Here is a 24,477-nt window from a genome sequence, read left to right on the forward strand (position 1 = left end):
ATGGCACCCATGGTCATGGGGCCAAGCTGCCACTCCTGTAAGATACGTATGTTCTTCTGTGATAGATTTCAAACATTTTGTTTTCTTGCACAAAAGAGTGATGAAACACAGCTGACTTACAGGAACTAGCTACCTCTTATTTAGTAGAAGGGGAATGCAGGATTAAAACAGGCAGCAGGGCTGTTTCACATACAGTGGTACCTCGGGTTACATACGCTTCACGTTACAGACTCCGCTAACCCAGAAATAGTACCTCTGGTTAAGAACTTAATTCATTCCGGAGGTCCGTACTTAACCTGAAACTGTTCTTAACCTGAAGCACCACTTTAGCTAATGGGGCCTCCTGCTGCCGCCGTGCCGCTGGAGCACGATTTCTGTTCTCATCCTGAAGCAAAGTTCTTAACCCGAGATAGAATCTCTGGGTTAGCGGAGTATAACCTGAAGCGTATGTAACCCGAGGTACCACTGTACATTTATCACTCAGTAAAGCATTGGGTGGCAAATTTCCTGCCCATGCCATAGGTGCCTGAATTTTCCTGAATGCATCAGGACACTGTAGCAGCTGAAATTATGGCAAATACATTTTAATAGTGGCAATTCACATATTCACCTGCAAATTGTCAAGTATTAGGTCTTGCGATACTGCAGCAAGCTAGAACTTACCTTTCCACCCAGCCATCACTATAGCAAGCTTTGGTGGGCTATCCATGTACTTGCAGAAGCCGCAAAAATCCATAAAATAAAAAATCTTCAAAACAGCCCAGTGAGATAGCCAGCAAAAGAATTTGATGCAGCTGACAGCATTATGTCAGCAATATATTCTATAATACATGGAAGTCCTGAGAGGAAATTGTTCTTTTATTTTTGCAACGACTAAAGTTAGGTTAGGAAAACCTAAGGGGAAAGGTGATTTCTTTTGGAGAAAGGTACTTAAGAGAAAAGAATTTAGCTTAAGGAACATTTCCCCATTGTGGAACAGTTGCCTCTTCCAGAAGTTTAACATTTAAAAGTAACAATTATGTAAATATAAATGGTAATGCATATATTTATTTAGAAGCATTTATGCTGTATACCGCTTAATATTTCAAAACTCTCTTAATGAGTTTGAACTGTTCTTGGCTTTTATCCTAGAGATTCAGGACCAGCCCAAACTAGCAAAACGAAACGAATTTTTTTTTTTTTAATACTCAAAGCAATTAAGCAAAACAAAACTCATATTTAAATGTGTTATGGTTCAGAGGAGGGTGCAATATGTGATTTTAAAAAAAAGTGTATGTGTAGCCGGACTTTTGCAAATTAGGGTTTACAATCCCGGGAGTTTAATCCCATTTTCTGAACAGATGTGCAAATAATTGTGCAGAAAGAAACCAGCCTTTGCAATTGAACGCAACGGCATTCATGATTTTTTTTAAAATTTTTCACTGTACTGTATATCTTTCTCGGAAACGCGGGGGATTATTTATGATTTCATGTGATTTCTATACCGCTTTATGCGGTATTTATTTTATTTTTTAAAAATCTGTTGTGTTGCCCAATGTGGAGCGGGATGCTCTGGATCAACGATCCAAGGGGATCTTGGCCTTGGAGAGATGCTGCTGCTGCTGCGCCCAGCATCTCTCCAAGGAGCCCCTTTACCTAGGAGCAAGCCCCGCAGGATTCAGCGGCGCTTACTTCCGAGTAGGCATGGACTGGCTTGAGCCCCTCATGCTTAAGGGACAGGCCCACCGAAGCCGACGGGGCAAGAAGCTTCGGCTCCCGAACGCCTCACGTCCCTTGGCTTCCAACGGGTCTACTCGAGAGGAGCAACAGGACTCGAGTCTGGCCTCCAAGCCCCCCAAATAACGAAAGTAACAACCGCGACTGGCAGCCTCCACACGTAGCGTTACCGGGGAGTAAGTACCTCGCAGCCGCTTAAGGAAACGAAACACTGAGGGAATGAGGCGAATGCCGCCTCCCTATTCATTCTTCGCAGGTGAAGAAGAACCCGCGGCCCGTGAGGCGCCATATTGTGTGGCAGAAGCTTTATAACGACGGCGGCGGGGGCGACTTTTGTTGAGGGGTTTAACGCCCCCCCCAAAAAACCCGTCCATTACATGCAAGTTTGTGATGGGGCAATTCGCTTCCTATGGCAGGGAATAACGTGGAGGGATTTTTTTGTTTTGTTGTTGGGGGGGGTGTATATGGAGAGCAGAGACCGTGAGGTGGATGACATGGCAGGCGACAGTTGAACCCCCCTATCCCAAAAGGCACTGGCTGAGGGAGCTGGCGCGGCCGTTGCTCCCTCGGCCTCCAACGAGGCGGGGGCGGGGCTTCCCAACGCCCCTCCCCTCCGCGGTTTTGGCCGTTGGAGGGGAAGTTTGGGGAGGCGGGGCTTCGGCCCCCCTCGGGGAGCCCAGGGGCCGTTTGGAGGCGGCGCGAGGGCTGAGAGGCGGGTGGTGGGCGGGGCCGCCCTCCCGTCGGTTGCTAAGGGGGTGCTTGGTTACCTGGTTTGGGCCTGCCCTCAGAGGTGGGCAGGTGGGGAGGCTGACGGCATTGGTTACCTGCCTGGAGCTGGCCAGGTTTCCTCCCCGATTCGCATCCCACCCCCAGAAAGGAGCTTGGATTGCATGCTTCACCTGCCACTGGAGAAGAGGGGGGGTCTCATTCAGAAGGGGCTCAGTCCCTCTTTCCCTTTGAAAAGTTTGATTGCCAGGGGCTGAAGACACCCTCTAATTGTTTTAAAAAATATTATATTATGCATTTTTAAAGGGTGGTGTGCAATTATCTTGTGCTTTCACTTTTTGGCTCTGGGTTTTGAAGTACCCTGTGCTCCTTTTAAAAAAAGACTAGGACCCCCTTTCCCTCCCCCAAACCCATCCACACGCACACACATCCCAAGGGAGGATTGGATATTTCATTTCGCAGCTTTTAACTTCAGGCACTTTTTGGAGAATGTAATGTTTCAATTTTTTAAAAAACATTGAGCCACTCATATGCTTTGGATGCCATTGATGTTTTTTAGCTGGTGATAGTGCTGTCAAGAATTGGGAAAGTTAATGTCCCGAGGAAGTGATGGAAGCATAAGGCAATGCAACAACTGTTTTCTGCAGGCTAATCAGCACATCTTTAAAAGCACTCGCTCCTGATTGCACCTATTATTTGCAAAGTTTTGCTGCACCAAGCTGGTGGTGTTTACTCCCTGTACATTCAGCTTTCTGAAGACTTTGAGACATTGGTATTCGCCAGTATCATGTCAGACTCAACCTCCAAGGTGTCGGAAACTTCGAACCCTCGGGCTGTGGTTACAGATCCAGCTTCTACTGCTTCTGCTGCTGAAGGCCCAGCAGATTCCTCTTTTGGTGAGCAAAACCTGAGCTTCACCACCACGGATCTCAGCCTGGTGGAAATGACAGAAATAGAATACACACAACTTCAGCACATACTCTATTCCCATATGGAGGCGCAAGCAAATGAAAATGAAGCAGAAAATAGGCTGAATTCAAGTTCCTTCTCCACTAACAATCCTGCAAATCAATCACAATACCTGTCATCATCTAGTAACAGTCTAAGTGGCTTTTCATCAAACAGTTCTGGAAACCAGTCGCTTTATCCCATTATCTGTCAGTCTGGTTTAGCCTCTGACAGCAATTTCATGGGTCCTAATCAGTGTCTAGGGCACATTGACTTCCAGGAGCTAAGAATGATGTTGCTCAGTGAGTCTAGCATCCCTCCAAACCAAGCTGAAAAAACTCCTAACAGTAGCTCTGTGGAGATGACTGGGCAGAGTTCAGTTAAAGCCAAACATAGTGAAAACTTGGGCGGGCTAAATAAAGAAAATTTGCCTGTGGAAAATTCAGCACCAATTCTTGAATCCAGAGCCAAATCTGCAGTCCGTGTTCGATTGGAAGACAGATTCAACAGTATCCAGGCTGAACTTCCCAGATGTCAAGAAACCCAGGAAACTGGAGTAGCCATTAACAAGTGTGTTACATTTTTATTTCCTTTAATCTCAGCTTAATCATGTATATTAACTGTGGCCTCTGTCAATCGAACATTAGAAATACTAGGGTGCATACCCAAGATGCTTTGCATTTATTAATAAGGAATAATTCCAAACTGTAAGTTCTGATTTCTATCAATTAAAATTGTGTGGATTCACTGTTTGATACATATATATACAAAGGGGTGGATAGGCAAGAGTAATTGGTAGTAAGTGATTTTAGACCTGTCTCCAATATTCCTTGACTATATCATGTGTGCGTCCTAGATCTTACCTGATGTTAGAAAAACTAGCATTTAAACTGAGCCACACTATAGCGTATATGTAAGCTTTTGGGATGTTCCTCAAGTTCTTTGGATCTACATGATTTTTTTAACTCCTGCACTTTCAGTTTTGCTGCTATACGAAGACCACTAGAGTGCAAGCTGTGGCAAAATGCCAATTACTTTTACTTTTGAGGAAGCTCTAGCTCTGGATCTCCTGTATCAAGTGGGGGATTATACCAGAGTAGGAGGGTCATGTGTACTGAGTGAAGTCTTCTGTTTGAAGGGCTTCTGGTTCAAATGTGTTTAATTATAAATAAGCATTAGAAAGGAAAGCAGAGGTCTTGAAGTTCTGCATCAGTAGCAACTGGAAACAGACTAAGCAGGCACACAAGACACCTAGTCACTGTTTTGTGAGATTTTCATATAAAGATTGCATTTGTATTGAAATTGTGGTAATTATTTCTAAATTTGCATTTTTGCATATAAATTAAAACATGCAGCTTATGGGCAAATCTGTTCTCTATTGTGGTGGTGTATTTCATCCTTTTGGCAATTCATAAGTTGCCACTCTAGACCAGGTGGTCTACAAGGCCCCCTCCAATTCTTTGATTTTGTATCAATTCTATATCAAACTGTAGATTTTAAGATTTCAGTGTCATTACATTACCCACCTGTGGATGGATCCATCAGCATACTCGCACTCTAAAAACTGCAGTGTGCAACTTTTCCAGCAACTTGCTTCTTTTATTTATTTGTGACTGGCATCATTTGATGAACATGGTTAAAGCCAAGCCTTGGCTGGTGGATTTATACTGCACTTTTCTTTTTACAATAACCCTAAATTCTGAGTGCCCATGAAGTAAGCCCATAATGCTGAACTTATAGTTGCAATCCCACCAGCGATTGCTACCATATATCACAGCATTGCAAGTCAGTACCAAACAACCAACCCAGACTTCCTGTCCATGTACCCAAGGGCCACTCCACACCATGTGCCAGCAAAGCTGGGTTTGCTACACAACAGGGAGCTGCAGGCAGCCCAGGTGTATGATGTGTCCTTTCTTTACATATAATAAAAATGCAAACGTTTCATCACACTGCAGTTCATCTGGCCACAGACAGGTGGTGCTGTGAACTATAGTGCGAAAAAGGTGATGGATGGGTGGCCCAGGCAAGCTTCAGAGGGACAGTCAGAACAGGCTGTAGCAGTTCCCCAGGAGCTTCCCTGCTCTGCTGGCTCATCCACTTGGCAGCTGTGGGGTTCTTGCTCCCATGATCCAGAGCCCCAGGCTAGTTGGTGCCACTCCAACTTGGGGATCTTCTGCTTCTGCCATGGCTGATTAGAAGCATGGCAAGGTCTTCTAGTCTGCTGCTGTTGCCACCAATTAAAATGAAGTTGGCCTGGATAAAGCAGCAGCAGATCTTCAGCCTGACCTGCTGCTACTTCTGGCCTCCTTCCTTTGCCTGCCAGGCCAACTCATCATCCCACCTGGCTGTGCCAGCAACATGAGGCGGAAAGGGGAAGATCTTAGGAGAGCTGAGCTCTTTGCTTGAGGACGGGCACATGGTTTCCATCCAGTGGAAACCGCTTCTCCCAGCGTCGCTCCTGGAAGCTGCCCCACACAGATGCTTTCTACCTTTGACATAGGAGATGGAAGGCAGCTGTGCTTGGAGGCTATGAAAGCCCTTTGCAATCCTACCCCCTTTCCCTGTTGCACCTCTAACATCATGGGTGCAGAGGAGAAGGGGAGAGGATTGCAAAGGGCTTTGCACATCAGAGGTGCAAAGAAGTGTGTGGGTGGCTCATAAAGTCTTTTCCCATCCTCCCCTTTTCATCCTCCAAGGTTGCAGCTTGAAAGGAGGAATGCAGAGAATGAAGAATGCTGCCGCTGCTGCTGTAAAAAGCAAGAGAGAATCCTACTGTTTAGAATACAAGCTACTTTCTGTCTTCGCTCAGCTCCAACTCCCATTAGCCCCAGCCAGCATGACCAGTGGTCAGGGATGATGGGATTTGTAGTCCATGTACATCAGAAAGGCTGTAGGTTCCCCATGCCTGAATCATTAGTTTATACGTTAAAATATATGTTTGAGATGGGTTATATTAGAATTCTGAACCTGTACTGGGTTGTCTACTGATGTGGAAGATTATGCAGCAAAATGGCTATTGTAATCCAATCATTTCAAATAAGTGCCTTTGTTTATTCACTCCTTTTATAGTTTAGTAACTCTAATTCGCCATCCTTCAGAAGTGATGGGTGTTCCTCTCCACCAGCAACAGAATAAATGTACCACATTAGTGAAAAATAAGACTGCTGCTACTACGACTACTGCATTGCAGTTTACATGCCCACTGTTTAATCCGAATGTTGCTTCTCCTGTAACTGGAAATGCAAACCCTTCACAAACACAGGTTGGTATTTTTGAATTATTATTATTATTATTTAAATTGCAGCCGTTTGGTTTCAAAGCTTTATATTAGTCATAGTAAAACTTCTGAAGAGAATGCAGTAAACAAGAGAATTGTCAATCTGAGTTTTGAACTGTAAAGTTATCTGGCACTTGTTTCATGTTATTTGGTGAAATAAATTAATTAGCATTGGCCAGGATATGAAGAACCATTAGTCCAAGTAGACTTTAGACTTGTTTTTCTTGAGCAGAAAAAAATGGCTTCTTATCTGTTCTTGAATTCATTTCAACGTCTCTGTCTTCATTCTTTAGCTTCTACTGTAAAGTTCTTTCAATTCCTTCTTATAATTGTGACACTTATCACAATTGTAATCTTATTTTTTTATAACTCCCATTGCTCTTTTTCACTTTGATTTGTCAGTATTTGGAACAACCCTCTCTTCCCAAAATTGGAAATTTGCATCTTACATAAACCTTTCTAGACTGAAAGCTATTCAGATGAACTATTTCTTTGCCGGTCTTTAAAAACCCATACCTTACTATAATACTTTGTGAAGTTGGCAGTGGTAATAGCCTAAGAATCATAAATGGTATTTATATTAGGATGAGAGACAGAGCTAAAGTCTACATGCCAGGTTGTATTAGCAATGAGATACAAATTGTAAAGCACTTCATTCATTGAACAGGGCTTTATAAATTTCAAAAATTATTGCAATGCCTAGCCCAGAGCTAATATAACAAAAATATGAGCATCATCCAATATCTAGAGCTACATTATAACTATAAGGAATGTGATCCAGGGTCTGATCAGCACAAGGTTTACTTCTAGTGCAATGGAATTTCCCCCCTCACCCTATGAACCCCTAAATCTGTTTTAGGGGTTCCCACAACCTTCAGAGCGGTTTTAGAGAAGGCATGGGGTGTGCTTGGGAGAGGAGAGGGAAGATTGTCACCTTGCACAGAGAGGACAAAGTAGTAGAATTAGTCTGCCCCCAGTAAATGAGAGGGCCAATTGTAGTTAAAATTAACAACTTAATGACTAAAAGGGCAATCCTAACCATGCCTACTCAGAAGTAAGATCTGTTTAATTCAGTGGTGCTTACTCCCAGGTAAGTGGGTTAGAATTTCATTAAAATTAACCATCTCATTACAATTAACCATTCCATGACTAGCAGCAAATCCAAACTCAAGATTGGAATAGGCAGTTCTTGGACTGCACTAGATGAGACTTTTCTGAGTACAGTGGTACCTCGGGTTACAGACACTTCAGGTTACAGACTCCGCTAACCCAGAAATAGTACCTTGGGTTAAGAACTTTGCTTCAGGATGAGAACAGAAATCGTGCAGCAGCGGCGCAGCAGCAGCAGGAGGAGGCCCCATTAGTGGTGCTTCAGGTTAAGAACAGTTTCAGGTTAAGAGTGGACCTCCAGAACGAATTAAGTTCTTAACTCAAGGTACCACTGTATGTGGAGTCATTGGATGGTGGAAGGAGAAGCTTAGCAGGAGCAGCACCAATGCAACTTTAGGACTACAATGCCTGTATTGTTCAATAAAAGGGGAGGATGGAGGATTTACAGTTGGCTTCATTTCATACTGATACATACATTTTCTTTTAGAGCTCTGGAGCCTCTGTTCTGGAAACAGCCAAACATCAAGATCTTGGGTTACCTCGAGCTTTTTCTATTTGTTACCAGCAGGAAATTGAGGCTACAAAACAGACTGTTGGGCCTAGAAATAAGGCACTGCCTGAACATGTTTGGATTAAATTAGGAGGTAAATTGCTGAATTTTGACTGTTTGTTGTCAAGTAATTCATTCTGATTTGTTCAAGCAATTCATTCTGATTTCTTAAGTTAGCTTTTTTTCAGAGAAGAGTAATCAAAGTACCATGCTTCTGTTTGATAATATGCTTAATAAAAATGCATTCGCCAAGCATTTAAGGCTGCTTAGCTGTCTTGGAAGCTAGGAGGAAGCCCATGTGACAATTATCTTTTGCATGGGGTGGTTTTGAGGTTGGGTGAAATGGGGTTTTTAGTGCTATGCGTGCCCTTGGATGAAGTAACAGAACTGGAGGAAGTAACACAGAGCTCCAGAGAGAAACTGGCAAACAAATCCTTGGCCAGCCTTTTGCTGCCTTTTCTGAGATCCAGCTGTGATGGGTGCTCCAGGTTCTAGACCTCTGAGGCTCTGAAGCAGAGAGCCTGGGGCCAACCTATGTCTGTACCTTCTCATGGCACTTGCTGTGCTGCATTACATAGAAACGTTTCCACTGCCATGTTAAGCAAGTATAGCCATTAACTAAGGTCTTAGTTTACTAATCATAGGGATTAATTTAAACAGTGGGGTAAATTTTAATTAGCAGGATGGCTAAGAGATAAAATGCCCACTTGTTTATCTTTAAGGTTCCTTTGGTTTTGGTTTGGTAGTAAAATAGGGAACAACAGTGTTTGCTTATTTATTTAATTGCAAGGTCTCTCAAATTTCCTTCAATAGCTATACTGATGTCTTTGCTAAGCTGCATTATTATTTAAGGGTTATTTACATTTAAAATGCAACTGATTACTGATCCACAACAATTATTTCAGTGGTGGACAGCCTTAGAAGCAGTAAACCAAAGGTGAGCTTGATACAAGGTGAAATTTCAGTTCAACCATACAATTTACTTATGGCAATTAAAGAAAAAAATAGCAACACATTTCTTTTTCCTCTTATTTTGCAAAGGAGATGCTATATGTAAGCAAACAATAAACAAAAGAAGTCGTAGTCGAATACATCCCTTGGACACCAATGTGCAGCGCAAACCTCTTGGTGATATTCAGAATGTGTGTGATACCCAAAACGCTGGCCCAGCTCATAGCACTTGGCAAGCAACACAACCAACCCAGAGCACACAAAGTGGAACTCAAGGTGGTACCTCTCAGCGTCGGGAGAGACATAACCGGATGGAAAGAGACAGAAGGTAATTGCTAGTGGTGGCCTCTCAAAAGAACACCTTTTGTGTTTGGTTCTTAAGTTATTAGGTCTATACAGATGAATTAGTTTCAGCATTAATTTGGTGTTGATTTACCTGCCACAATGTCATATATCTGGATATTTATGACATTGATGGTGAGCTCCCATTGCTCAGTCCCTGCTCCTGCCAACCTAGCAGTTCGAAAGCACGTCAAAGTGCAAGTAGATAAATAGGTACCGCTCAGGCGGGAAGGAAACAGCGTTTCCGTGTTCTGCTCTGGTTCACCAGAAGCGGCTTTGTCATGCTGGCCACATGACCCGGAAGCTGTACGCTGGCTCCCTTGGCCAATAAAGCGAGATGAGCACCGCAACCCCAGAGTTGGCCGCGACTGGACCTAATGGTCAGGGGTCCCTTTACCTTTACCTTTATACTGCCTTTCTGCCAGTGTACAATAGAACATATATTAAATAGTGGCTCATACTCCAGATACTGTAAAAAAGGAGTGGGTGGAGTATGGAAAGGGAGGAGGAGAGTAACTAAATTAAGATATTAGCTGTTATTTCCACTGTCTGAGGCAGTATGCCTCTGAATTGGAGTTGCTGGAAACTGAAGGAAAGGTGTTGCTGTTGCACTCAGTTCCTGCTTACGGGTTTCTCTCAGGCATCTGGTTGGCCACAGAGAGAACAGATCTGGACTAGATGGCCCTGATCTAGGAGGCTTTATGTTATTTATGTTCTTATGTGGATTCAATCACAGTCAACTGTATAAATATTTGCAAAATTTTAATACAAACCTTACAGGCTCGCACCCTATAACCAGAAAACCTAGGATTGATTATAAGGATCCTCATGATTTTAAGGATCCTCATGTGCGACTGATGCTTTGCCACTATCTTCATCAAATAATTGGCTTCTAAGTTGCTGCACCTAATTAATAAATGTTTTATGTTACCGTTTCAAGCACTACTAGAACTCTCCATGTTGTATGCAATTCTAGGCGCAGAATCAGGATTTGTTGCGATGAACTTAATCTTCTGGTTCCATTTTGCACTTCGGATACTGACAAGGCAACAACTTTACAATGGACAACAGCATTTCTAAAATATATTCAGGAACGACATGGGGATTCTCTAAAAAAGGTCAGTAAGTTTCACATAAATGCGCAGAACAAAATGCATTAAAGCAATAACAAAATGCCACACGGAATCATGATAGGTACTTTGCTTGACCATTTACTTCAGTGGATACAGGAACACACATCTTCAGTGGCCCATGATCTTAAGCAGGCTTCAGCCTCAGCCTTTAACTACCCCGTTCATTTGAAAAATGAGGATGAAAATAATCCTGTCATACATCACAAGATTGTTGTATGGAAATCTAAACCTTATATATCTATTATTAAATATTATTTGAACATGCTCTCAACATTTTGGAAGTACTATATTGCAAGCAATACCCACCTAGTATTTTCACTTCAGTTGTCTCCCCCCAGGTTAAATAGCCCCATCTGGACACCGGATATTGTGCTGACAATAATGGAAGGGCAGCTTTTTATTTCTGGAGCTGCTCCACTCTGAAATAAAATAAATGGCAGCTCCTGTGCTGCAACTCTGTGTGTTTTGTTTTTTAAATACCTTCACAAGTTTGCTAGGATAAGCTAAAAGTTGCTTAGTAACTTCTCTCCTTTAGGGATAGCTGTGTGCGCACACTTTTCCCAAGGTTTGCTCTTTCACAAGTCCATATCGTAATTATTCTCTGTGTCTGCTTTTTAGGAATTTGAGACCGTGTTCTGTGGTAAAACAGGCAGACGACTAAAGTTAACAAGATCCGATTCACTAGCAACGTGCTCGACACAGGAGATTACTCAGAATGGCACACCTATGGAGATAAAATAGTTGGCTCTCTATAGTCAAAAACTGGTGTAAAGGGTGAACATGCAAGGATTTGTATGAACTTCTAATTCAAATTCACCTGCTGAACTTCTCTTGTGACTTACTGTACTTTGAAAAATATATAAGCGTTAAAGAAATGACACACTTTATTCCAAACAAAGAAGAAAAGCAAGACACCAACAACATTTATTTATTAGTGCTGCCCTAAGAAAAGTGTTGCACCAGACGGAAGTAGAAAACAGCAGTACAAGCTAGTAACCCATTTTCTATATTTTTGATTGTTTGTTTGCCAAGTATAACATAATTCAGATGTGTCAAACAGCAGCTTGTTCTTTTCAACCTTGTACACACTTGTACTGATATAGATAATTGTTAGAATGTCATAACAACCAGTTTGGAAGAAGAAGAAATGTAAATAGTTTATAAATTATATAAAATATAGTAACTTGTATATAGTAACTGAGATTTGCCTTCCATTTCAAAATGTTCATACCTGTGAAGCTAAAATATATAGAAAAAGCTTTTTGACAGTGTGTTATAAATACACTACTATTTAAAATATGTTTTGCATTCTCCAACGATTTTTAGTGCAGGATACAGTCAAGGAATTATCTGCTGCACAAATACCCACTGAAATGAACAGGAGAAATACAGCTGTGTGCTCTGGTGCAAATCTGATTTATTTCAATTGGGCTTCCATACGGAAAAAAAAATCCAGATAATTGCATGATTTCAGTGCAAAAGTGGTATTTTGTAAACAGTACATGATTTTTAAGTGCACATAATATTTTCTTTTTTAAAAAAGACTAGTATTAGCAGTATGTGTTAGGAAAGCTGAAGCATTTGAGAAATAGTATATTTATTGAATTGAAAGTGGCTTCATTTATCTATCAAACAGATGATGCCAGTAAGTATTTCTTATACAGAACTCATCCCAAAATAAATACTGTTTAAATCACGGATATTCACATTTGTGTAGCACCTTTATTTCCAATCAGCAAGGGGGAAAATAAATGTATTAACAAAACAAGCCTATTATAAAACAGGCAAACACAATGTTACAAAAAAGTGATTTTTTTTTCCTTAAAAAAAATTACAATAATGCATATACTAATTTTGGGCAGTGTTCATCTGTAATGTAAAATGTCATTACTAAATATAATATGGAAATGTTTGAAATTAACCCAATGTAAGAGAGATATACATTCTACCTCATATGGAATTTATTGGAAAAAATTTACTTGTACATATCTAAGAGATAAGGCCATTTGGCAAGCTCTGTGTACTGCAATGCATTTGTGGTTCCCCTTTTGCAGAGACTGTTCCCTGTGCTGCTGGGACAAACCACCCTTGAAAACTGGGAGGATCTTCAGAAGAGACTTCTGACACAGTATAGAGATCCGCCTTAGGAAAACTCTGGTGTGCGCATATAGAGGGGCTCTTTGGATTGTGTCCATTGTATGAACAATCAAGGTTGTCAATAGTTCTATCTGAATAATGTTTATTTAGCCCACTACTTCTACATTTACTTGACACAGTCCAACGAAGCATGCCTACTTAGCTGGATGGAGTTGTTCCTGGTCAAGTGATGAGGCTGTGTGTGCATAGCCCTGGCTAGATAATTGTGGCTCTCGTTTTTCTGACCAGGGTTATCCCTCTGCAGCCCTGGCCTCAGCGCTCACGCCTAATAAGGTTGGAGCAGAGTTTACCATTAACATAAACTGGCGCAGGTTCGAGCCAAACTAAAAATTGCATAAAACACAGTCCAGTTGATTTGTGGTGGTGCTGGGGAAAACACCTCTTACATTAGAATGAGTGGGGAAGTCTCTCTTCAGTGGGGCAAGGAGCAAACAACAATGTAGTGAAAACTGGGGAACAATTGTAGGGGATATAGTACAAATTTCCATCTGACGATTTCCTGTTTCATTGAACTAAAAGTCTCCATTTCATTCATTCTTACAGGAGAACTGCCCCTCCAAATTTTTCAAAGGGTGGTTTCCTCTTCACATATGAACAATTTGCTTAAATACTCCGTACCCATTAAATGCAGTTTTATGACTTTTTGGATTTTCCTCCAGCGACAGCTCCCATGCAGGCAGATGTATCACAGACTCCTGGAGTTCCTTGGACTCCAATTGCACCTGGTCTTCCAGGATCCCCTGGCAGCCCAGGTTCACCAGGAGAGCCATCCCGGCCATCTTTACTGGTCCCTGGGACACCCGGCGGACCTTTTCAGGGGGAAAGAGATAAAGGTTCGGCATGATATTCTGCACTTTCTCCTGGATAAAATTATTGGTTGCAAAAAACAGTGCTTGCTTAGATGGGTAACTTCCCGAAAACCACATGTACGCCACCCTGAGTTCCATGACAGAAGATAGATTTATTATAAAATAAATAGAAACCTTCCTACATTGCAGTCCATGTGAAAACACCCCCCCCCCCAAAAGCTGCTGTTTGCATCAGGAGGGAAGCTCTCATTGGCATCAATGGGCAGTCCCCACCTCCCATTGCAAATAGCAGCAGAAGGTGGGAAACAGTTTTTTAAAAAGAACCATCCCTATATACAACAATGTTGAGCAGAGTCATCGGCCCCTGGCAGCTGTTTTTAGTGTTTTAAAAAGATATATTCAGAGGCAAATCAGTACAGTGGTGCCCCGCAAGATGAATGCCTCGCAAGATGGAAAACCCGCTAGACGAAAGGGTTTTCCGTTTTGGAGGTGCTTCGCAAAACGAATTTGCTATGGGCTTGCTTTGCAAGACGAAAATGTCTCGCGAGTTCCTGCGGGGTTTTTTTCCTCCTCCCCCCTTTTTTCCCAAGCCGCTAAGCCGCTTAGCAGCTGATCCACTAAGCCGCTTATCAGCTGATCCGCTAAGCCCGCTAAGCCGCTAATAGCGCTAATCTGCTAAGCCGCTAATGGGCTTGCTTCGCAAGATGAAAAAAACCGCAAGACGAAGAGACTCGCAGAACGGATTCTTTTCGTCTTGCGAGGCACCACTGTATTCTCTCCTCCAAGGTAAATCAAACCTAAGATGTGCTTCCCTTGCTTCTCACAGCTCAGGGAAGTGGGGAGAACACAGTTATATCAGCACCCGGTCAACTTACCTTGAGGTCCTTGATCCCCATCTGGTCCGTCAACACCTTTCCCCATGGCACCTTTGTCTCCCCTCTCACCATGGTCACCTACAGTGTCGTAACAAAAGCATAAACGACTTCAGTTGAGTAGTGGTCCAACAACATATGGAGATCCAAGTTTGGGAAACACTGGGCTAGAAGTTTCTCACTACTGATGCACTTGTCTGCTATATTATTTATCGGGCAAGTTTTATATGCTGCTTAATCAACAAAAACCTTTAAGCGCTTTTATTAAGATAAGCTATGTTGAATGCTGCATTGGAGGCACTGGGCAGAAAAGCAGTCTATAAACAAAAAATGAGGCATTTGTAGTATTGCCTTACTCCCAGAGCTTTACTCTTGCAAACATATGCAAGCCTGAACACTGCATTTCCACCCGTGACCGTCCTTCAGTTTATCCACTGGGAGCACATATGGTTGTCTTCATAAATTGGTAGATTCCCACATCATTTGGGAAGCACCCAACTTGATACAAGCTGCAAACCTGGGAAGCAAGCCCCACTCAACTCAGAGGTGTTTATTTCCAAACAGGCAGGCACAGGACCGAGTTTGCGGTCTTTCGCTGGCACTCGCTGGTCTGCTTCCGGTGTCAATCCGACTCACCTCTAGGACCAGGATCTCCTAGGTCTCCTGGTGGTCCTCGGTATCCGGGTGGGCCACGAGCTCCAGGGTGCCCAATAATTCCCGTTGCCCCGGGAGGGCCTGGGGGACCAGCAGGCCCGGGCCGCCCCGTCATCCCAGGAGCGAGGGGCTTCCTCAAGTTAGCAGCTAACTGTGCAATTTGCTCTGGAATTGAAAACAATAACGGACTGGTTTCAATATCATCAATTATACAAGACATTCAAAATAGACAAACAAAAAGGTTTCGCCAGAGAGACTTCCAGATTCGAAGCCGATATAGTAAATTCTAAATCTAAAACACTCTCCAAAGCATACCGACTCCTCCTTGACTGGGGAGGAGGAGGAGGTCACTGCAGGCATGGTTAAATGGGCGCAAGACTTTGGGTACAAGATAACCATGAGACAGTGGGAACATCTGTTGAAAACAGATTGGAAATTTACAGCTTGTTACTCACTCTTTAAGAGAGAACTTCCTTAAAATGCAACATCGGTGGTATATAACCCCTTGGAAGCTCTCCAAAATGTATAAAAGTGTACCAAGCAATTCTTGGAGGTGTAAAGAAAAACCAGGTAATCTATATCACATGTGGTGGCAATGTAAAGAAATCGAGGTGTTCCGGGAGGATATCCATTCTGAATTGGAAAAAAATGTTTAAAAAAATATATTTCAGAAAACAAAACAAGAAAAATGAACTGTATGCTGCCTGGGGCTGATGAGAAGTGGAGGAAGCAGATTGGGGGGACCAGTATGTATGAATCTATGTACACTTTTAGGACAAGTCCATGCATTTTTCACCATTCCCTGGGAAGAGGGATTGATTGTTAAACCACTCAGGAAATGGCAGCTGTGTGAGGCAAATAGGGGTTGTCTAACAACTCGCAGCACCTGTAACACAATACTATTCCCAGAAGTCTTGAGGTGGGGAGACATTGCTGCTTAAAGTGGTTTCAAATAGCTTTTAATGTATGGTGTGAATGTGACACATCCCTTGGGAAGACAGGTGAACTGATGCCAGTGTCCTGGAAGAAGCAAAGATCACCAGTGTCAAAGCAATGATTCTTCAGCATCAACTTCATTGGACTGGTCATGTTGCGCCAATGCCTGATTATCATCTTCCAAAGCAACTACTCTATTCCGAACTTAAAAATGGAAAGCGCAATGCTGGTGGTCAACAAAAGAGGTTTAAAGACTCTCTCAAGGCAAATCTAAAAAAATGTAGCATAAACACTGACTACACGAAAACACTGGCCTGCGAGTGGTCCAATTGGAGAACAGCATTTTCCAAAGGTGTCACAAACTCAGGATTGAAAGGGAGAAACGTGCTAAGAGGAAGGCATGCTTGGCAAACCCTCACCATGATCAACTCCTACCCAGAAACCTCTGTCCCCACTGTGGAAGGACATGTGGATCCAGAATTGGCCTCCACAATCCCAGGGGAACTGAAGGAGGCAGTGGTGCGCCCGCTCTTAAAGAAAACATCATTAGATCCTTTAGATCTATCCAATTACCGCCCGGTTTCGAATCTCCCATTCCTGGGTAAGGTGATTGAGAGAGCAGTTGCTGAACAGCTTGGTAGGTTTCTGGATGAAACATCGGCTCTCGATCCATTCCAGTCCGGCTTCCGCACTGGTCATGGGACCGAGACGGCTCTGGTCGCCCTAACAGATGATCTCCGCAGGCAGCTGAATCGAGGCGGGTCGGGGCTGCTGATTCTTCTAGACCTGTCAGCAGCCTTCGACATGGTCGATCATGAACTCCTGGACCACCGCCTTGCCGACGTGGGGATCCAGGGCACAGTCCTTCAATGGCTGCGCTCGTTTCTCTCTGGTCGGGGACAGAGGGTGGCGCTTGGGGGGGAATTGTCATCGTGTCACTCCCTGGTGTGTGGAGTGCCTCAGGGTGCGATTCTCTCTCCGATGCTTTTTAACATCTTTATGCGCCCCCTCGCCCAGCTTGTCCGGAGTTTTGGGCTGGGTTGCCATCAGTATGCCGATGACACCCAACTCTATCTGTTGATGGATGGCCATCCTGACTCAGCCCCAGACACACTGACCAGATGTTTGGAAGCTGTGGCTGGATGGTTACGTGGGAGCCGGTTGAAGTTAAATCCTTCGAAGACAGAGGTCCTCTGGCTGGGACGGGGCGATATGGGATTGAGGGGGCAACTCCCATCTCTTGCGGGGGTGCAACTAGTGCCAGCATCGTCCGTTAAGAGTTTGGGTGTAATCTTCGATACCTCCCTCTCTATGGAGGCGCAGATTACAGCTATAACAAAGGCGGCATTTTTTCATCTCCGCCAGGTTAAACAGTTGGCTCCTTATCTCTCTCGCCCTGACCTAGCCACTGTGATCCACGCGACAGTCACCTCCAGACTGGATTATTGTAACTCGCTCTACGTGGGGCTGCCCTTGAGACTGACCCAGAAACTCCAGCGGGTGCAGAATGCCGCAGCGAGACTCCTTATGGGGTCGTCGCTGCGAGATCACATTCATCCGGTACTATACCAGCTGCACTGGCTCCCGGTGGAGTACAGGATCAGGTTTAAGGTGCTGGTTTTAACCTTTAAAGCCCTATACGGCCTAGGACCCTCGTACCTACGGGACCGCCTCTCCTGGTATGCCCCACAGAGAAACCTACGGTCCACAAATAAAAACATCCTGAAGGTCCCAGGCCTCAGAGAGGTTAGGCTGGCCTCAACTAGAGCCAGGGCTTTCTTGGCTGTGGCTCCAATCTGGTGGAACGCTCTGTCACAAGAGACTAGGGCCCTGCGGGACCTGACATCTTTCCGCAGGGCCTGTAAGACAGAGCTGTTCCACCAGGCCTTTGGTCAGGGCGCAGCCTGACCCCCTCCTCTGGCAATCTGTACAGAGTCTTGCTCAATAGTTGCCATCAATTTGATTTTAATTAATTTTTATAATGAAAGGTTTTTAGAATGTTGGATTATTTTGATTGTTGTTAGCCGCCCTGAGCCCAGCTTTGGCTGGGGAGGGCGGGGTATAAATAAAATTTATTATTATTATTATTATTACGGACTCACTGTTAAAACCGTGTTTATGGAAGACAATCTTACTCAGCTACGAGTGATCAACAAAGGAGGAGGAGGAGATCTGAGATTCAATCCCAAATATTTGACTTGAAGGGTGACAGGATCAGAGAAAAACTCCCAGCTGGGATCCCGGAAAGCTAGTCGGAAGTCAACAACTCTGGGTTAGACGGACTCATTTTTTATCTTCTCACCACCGGCAATTCCATTCAGAGAAATCACATTATCTGGTTGCCCAGACCCCGAGTTAAACTCACCACGGATCATTCCACCACAGAGTTCTCTTATGTGTTGCTCACTGGCTTCCTTGCCCTGGAATGACACAAAGATATTATGAAGCGTACTTTAAAAGCAACAGTTCTTAAAACAACTACGCTTCCTTCTCTCACACATAGGAATGCTACATCTATGTCCTACTGCAACACACAAATATGCATCTCCTAAGCTAGAGGGTGTTTTGTTTTCTTCCATTAAGAACTATTTTACATATGTGCAGATCAATTTCATTCACTGATTCAGACTCATACACTGGTGCTTCCAGACTGCTGCTGTTTTCAGATGGGAATTAATCACACCCTGGCCATTCAGGAGATGCCATTATAGATGATGGGGAGCTCTTGTGCAACAAACCCACTTCTCCAAAAGATCAGAATATTTGCAAGAATGGAAATGGCACTGAAAGTGTGGGATGGTGCTTGCTTCAGTGCAACATCTAACCTCCCCACGAACAAATCGGAAAGAATGCTCAATAAATAGCCGTCATTTTTCAATCTCCTCCACTTTGCAAACAAATCAGGGTGAATCCTCAATAATCAGGTCGTCTGCAAGTGCCCCAAGATGGTGTTTCAATCAGCTGACAATCATTGCTATGAGGAATAGTGAGTAGAGAAAGCAGAGTGGGGAAAACTGGAGAAGGCTAATGAAGGGAAGGGTAAGACGGCAAAAGAGTTGGACAGGCTACTTACTGGAGGACCTGGCTTCCCGGTGATCCCTGGGACCCCTTGTTCGCCTTGCAAACCCAGCTTGCCCGGGTGTCCTGGAACTCCTGGAACTCCCACTGTTCCATTGGGACCTTGAACTCCTTTGGGCCCCAGCTCGCCCCTGCTTCCTGCCTTCCGAAGGAAGAAAACAGAGACAACCATCAGTCCTAATATCTTGGTCTCAGGCTCTGAAGGCACATGATGCTGCAACTGGGGCTGGTTCCGGGGATGGTCAAAAGACTACACATCCCATTTTGATTTGAAAGGAAGGAAGATGGGACCAATAGCGGCTTCACTCCCTGGGCAAATTTTTTTCCCCCCCTTTCTATCCGGTGTCCTTGTCCAAAGAGACTCACGGGGTCTACCAAGCAGCAAATAGAAACACGCAGAATAATTTTACATCGAAACAATATATGAAACTTACCTCCCCTTTTTGCCCAGGAGGGCCGAAAGGACCCTAAAGAAAGAGCCAGGAGAAGCAGACAATGAATATTCTGAACATGTGGGATCTGTAACAGCCAGCCAAGCCCTTTTCCAGATTCCTGCATCTTGATCCCCATCTTGGTTCCCTAGTTCCTCATCTACCTATAACAGTCAGTCAACATTGCATGGCCCATGATCTTAGGTCCTTACTGGGTTGGGTTTTTGTGTGAGTCTTGTTTGCTCTTCTGCAAACCTTTGGGCTTCCTCAAGTCCACTTAAAGTGCAGCTTTGGCTATATTCAAAGAATGGATTTGCTATTAGCAGTGCTTTTTTCCTGAGGGGACGCAGGGAGACATGTACCCCTAAACATGTTGTGAATCTAACAGGAGAGGAAACTTAAAAAATTAGTTTCTTCTCTAGCAGGGTGAATCATCAGTTCCGTTGCTACCCCCAATGGCAGTCTCACTTCCTGTCACGGTGTTTCCTGAGTCTCAGACGAAAGCGAGCGTTTAATGTGTGAAGTAGGAATTGGAATCTAGCACAGTGATTGGTCAGTTTTGTGGTTGCTGAAAGGACGACATTTGGCGACGGACACCAACAGCAAGCAGAGGAATCGGGAACATGTTAGTGCACACAACCTCATGCCAGTGTGGAAGACTGTGAGCTGTCAGATGTGTAATATGAGGTAATGCATGTTCTTTGTACTTTTGTTCATTTACTGTATTTATTTTCCCCAATTTGAACTACAAAATGGTGATTTTCCTGAGTCAAAATGAAAGTACCCCTAAACACGTTTTTAAGAAAAAAACATTGGCTATGAGTATGTAGTCCTGATGATATAAATCCCAATATTAGTGCTATACTGTTGCATCCTTCCACTTCTAGTTACTTGGCAGAAAAGCCACACTTTTGTCCTCTCCTGTATCTTCTCTGCACCAGTTGATCACTGGAGGAGAGTTCTTTCCCCTTTGTCGTGGGATAGTTCATAGCAGGCTACAAAGCTTAAGAAATGGGGGGCGGGATTTATTTTTGAAGCTAAGCCCGACTTGAGATGCTATTATCCATTTTCTAGAACCGCTGCACTCATCCTTTTCATGCATTAGGAGGTTCTGCAAATTAACGCCACCTACCAACTCTCCTTTGTCTCCCGGAAGCCCATCTGCTCCAGCGATGCCCTTGAAGAAAAAACAAGAACAGCAATAGGTACTGCCATTACTTACTTTATTTTATTTTTTTAAAATCTCAAACTGTGCTGCTTTCTTCTCCCGTAAAAAAGGAGATTCCATCTAAACACCACTGAGAGCCAGTGTGGTGTAGTGGTTAAGAGCGGTAGTCTCGTAATCTGCAGCTGCTGGGTGACCTTGGGCCAGTTACACTTCTTTGAAGTCTCTCGGCCCCACTCACCTCTCAGAGTGTTTGTTGTGGGGGAGGAAGGGAAAGGAGAATGTTAGCCGCTTTGAGACTCCTTAAAAGGAGTGAAAGGCGGGATATCAAATCCAAACTCTTCTTCTTCTTCTTCTAAACATTTGGAAAAGCTTTCTACAGTAAGAGCTGTTCAACAGTGGAACGGTCTCCCTTGGGAGGTGGTGGACTCTCCTTCCCTGAAGATTTTTAAGCAGAGGTTGGATGGCTATCTGTCATGGATGCTTTAACTGAGATTCCTGTATTGCATGGGGCTGGACTAGATGACCCTTGGGTCCCTTCCAGCTCTATGATTCTGTGCTCCCAGGCTCCCATATTGGGAGCTTTATTATTTATTTGTACACCTTTATAGGGGACGCGGGTGGGGCTGTGAGTTAAACCACAGAGCCTAGGACTTGCCAATCAGAAGGTCGGCGGTTCAAATCCCCGCGATGGGGTAGCGCCTGTTGCTCAGTCCCTTCTCCTGCCAACCTAGCAGTTCGAAAGCTCATCAAAGTGCAAGCAGATAAATAGGTACCGCTCCGGCGGGAAGGTAAACGGCGTTTCCGTGCGCTGCTCTGGTTTGCCAGAAGCAGCTTAGTCATGCTGGCCACATGACCCGGAAGCTGTACGCCGGCTCCCTCAGCCAATAAAGCGAGATGAGCGCCGCAACCCCAGAGTCGGCCACGACTGGACCTAATGGTCAGGGGTCCCTTTACCTTTACCTTTACACCTTTATAGATCGCTGGACTATTTACTGGACTCGTAAGTGGGGTGCAAAACTGATAAAACACACAACGTGAAAACTGTTCAAAACTACCAAAAATCTGGATGGAGGTCCTTGCATCAGTACCAGGGAGAGCTGGATTGGCAGACATTCGGATTCACTCTGGCTCTTACCAGCTAATTGGGGAAATTTATTATTATGAACACATTCCTGTTATCAAAGAAACTAGCCAGAAAATGAACCTGGGTGTTGCTAATAGTTCTCCAAGGGCACTAATGATGAACTAAGATGCAATTTTGCATCAAAGTTAGGGCTTACCGGAAGCTGGGTAACTGGGTCCTGCGTGATATTATGCAAACACACCATTCTGGGGATCTTGAATGTGCCTGTACTCTGTTCAAGCAAAAGGTGGCGCCAGTTGCCCAGGTATGAGAGAAACCCTAGCTGCTATACAGAGAATGACCAATGCCAGGAAGAAGCAAAGATCACCAGTGTTGAAGCAATGATTCTTTAGCATCAACTTCGTAGGGCTGGACAGGTTGTGCAGATGCCTGATTATCATCTTTCAAAGCAACTACTCTATTCTAGGCATGAAAATGGTCAGCAAAAGAGGTTCAAAATCACAAATTAAAAAAGGAATGGAAATGTTTCAAAGATTATATGTTAAAGTATTGTTCTAAGAAAGATATGCTAATATGCCTAGAATAAAAATGTAAAGTAGATGTGTGAATTGGAAAAGAAAAGAGATAAAAGAAGTCCAAATAACAATACATTTGGAGAATGCAAGGATAAATGTGGAGATAGAGATTTAAAGAAGTTGAATTGTGGCGGAGGGAAGCTGCGGGTGGGTGGGTGGGGAGTACTATACAATAAGTATGTTTGTTTTCAATGATTCTGAACTGTGTTTTTTCCCCCCAATTTCATTTTTCCTTTTCTGTTGGTGTTTTTGCTGTTATTATTTAAATAGACAAAAAAGAGGTTCAAAGACTCTCTCAAGGCAAATATTAAAAAATGTAGCATAAACACTGACAATTGGGAAAGACTGGCCTCTGAGCGCTCCAATTGGAGAACAGTCTTTACCACGCAAGGGAGAAATGTGCTAAGAGGAAGGCACGCTTGGCAAATCCACACCATGATCAACTCCCGCCCGGAAACCAATGTCCCACTGCGGAAGGATGCGTGGATCCAGAATTGGCCTCCACAGTGAGTTACGGACTCACTGTTAACACCGTGTTTATGGAAGACAATCTTACTCGGCTACGAGTGATCGATCACCAAAGAAGAAGAGCCACCTCTTACCTTCTGACAGCGGGGATCATTTTTAAATATTTGAACTGGACCTTAAGTTTGAGTGGGGATGTGATGGGATGGAATGAGAGGAGAAGGGACAAAGAAGATACAGATATGGGCACAGATGATTGACATTATAGCTTACCTGGTTACCTTTCGGTCCAGAAACTCCACCAGGGCCCTGGGAACAAGGAGAAAGTTAGCACAACGGTGAAGCAATTTTATGGATAAAGACATCAGAAGAGCCCTGCAGGCCAAAGTCCTGCTTCACAGCAGCTAATCAGGTGTCCCAACGGGAATCTTGCACAGGTTGCTTCATAGGTTATAGAAAGAGATCAGGCTTGCGCCTAACCTGTAACATGCACAATGGCAGCAGGTCTTTTTCATTTTATTTTCCTACCCCTTGTGTATGCTTGCAGAAGCATAGTCAGGAGGAAGGGCAAAACGTGGCACCTTCCAGCAGGGAAGGTGTGCCGTGTGCTCAAATGGATTTTTTTAAAAAACCCAAGTGATTAATCAGTTTTAAATGCCTTAATTGGGTGAAAAGCATCAGTTTCCCTTAGGGCTGTCCATGCCCCTCTCCTGATCCAGGCCCTGACTAACAACAACAACAACAACAACAACAACAACAACTTATTGTGAGGAGAATCAGAACTTACAGGGTTAAACAGTTCTGTGTGACGTCTCACATTCTGAGGTGTGGTTTGGTTCACATACGGGAATCTTTCTTTGTGTGTGAGTTTTTCTTTCGTTTTTGGCTGAGAGGCGAGAAGGATGTCTGCTCTCTCGCCGTGACTGATTTATGATGTTTTTCTTCACAATTAAAGGTTGTTAGAGATTAGCAAGAAGCCTGCGTTCGGTCTGATTTATTATCCACACACACGAGGCAACGCTTTCTACCGCTGCTAAGAACTCTGCTAAGAGCTTCAAAGAGCTCAAGTTTTCTATCGGCACGAGGGTCCAAAGGCACAGGGGAAGTGTGCCGGGCGCCATCTTATCGCACACTTATTTATATGCCACCCATCTGACTGGGTTGCCCCAGTCACTCTGGGCAGCTTGCAACAAATTGAAAGCAATTAGCACACGAAAATATCAAACGTTGAAAACGTCCCTACACAGAGGGCTGCCTTCAGATGTCTTCTAAAAGTCAGATACTTGACATCTGGTGGGAGGGCATTCCACAGGGCGGGTGCCACCACCGAGAAGGTGCTCTGCCTGGTTCCCTGTAACCCTGCTTCTCACAGTGAGGGAACTGCCAGAAGGCCCTCGGAGCTGGACCTCCAGGCTGAACGATGGGGGTGGAGATGCTCTTTCAGGTATACAGGGAAAAATTGAATCAATTGGGATAGGGGGGCAGCCCTGAT

At 44.0% G+C, this 24,477-nt stretch overlaps 2 protein-coding genes across 2 annotated transcripts in view; one reads left to right on the forward strand and one right to left on the reverse strand.

The window, feature by feature from the left end:
* Positions 1-1,901: 1,901 nt before the first annotated feature.
* TCFL5 (transcription factor like 5) lies at positions 1,902-12,456 on the forward strand. Its single transcript, XM_083447471.1, has 6 exons — positions 1,902-3,960; positions 6,463-6,655; positions 8,268-8,424; positions 9,372-9,609; positions 10,600-10,741; positions 11,375-12,456. The coding sequence occupies exons 1-6, from the start codon at positions 3,230-3,232 to the stop codon at positions 11,495-11,497; spliced, it is 1,584 nt and encodes a 527-aa protein (XP_083303597.1). The 5' UTR covers positions 1,902-3,229; the 3' UTR covers positions 11,498-12,456.
* Positions 11,655-24,477, reverse strand: part of COL9A3 (collagen type IX alpha 3 chain) — a 69,784-nt gene continuing 56,961 nt past the window's right edge. The window contains exons 26-33 of the mRNA XM_083447416.1: positions 23,259-23,294; positions 20,826-20,870; positions 19,697-19,729; positions 19,258-19,404; positions 18,550-18,604; positions 15,231-15,413; positions 14,598-14,675; positions 11,655-13,722 (exon numbers count right to left, since the gene is read on the reverse strand). Coding sequence (XP_083303542.1) covers positions 13,547-13,722; positions 14,598-14,675; positions 15,231-15,413; positions 18,550-18,604; positions 19,258-19,404; positions 19,697-19,729; positions 20,826-20,870; positions 23,259-23,294 — 753 coding nt within the window. The 3' untranslated portion in view covers positions 11,655-13,546. The remainder of the gene's footprint in view (positions 13,723-14,597; positions 14,676-15,230; positions 15,414-18,549; positions 18,605-19,257; positions 19,405-19,696; positions 19,730-20,825; positions 20,871-23,258; positions 23,295-24,477) is intronic.

This window comes from Podarcis tiliguerta (assembly GCF_965153285.1).
Source record: "Podarcis tiliguerta genome assembly, chromosome: 6".
Lineage (NCBI taxonomy): Eukaryota > Metazoa > Chordata > Lepidosauria > Squamata > Lacertidae > Podarcis > Podarcis tiliguerta.

Excerpts from the sequence above, each read along its gene's own strand:
- TCFL5 (XM_083447471.1), top strand. The coding sequence starts at position 3,230 with ATGTCAGACTCAACCTCCAAGGTGTCGGAAACTTCGAACCCTCGGGCT. Across the intron at positions 6,656-8,267 it reads CAAACCCTTCACAAACACAG|AGCTCTGGAGCCTCTGTTCT; the intron begins GTTGGTATTTTT and ends ATTTTCTTTTAG. Across the intron at positions 9,610-10,599 it reads CGGATGGAAAGAGACAGAAG|GCGCAGAATCAGGATTTGTT; the intron begins GTAATTGCTAGT and ends ATGCAATTCTAG.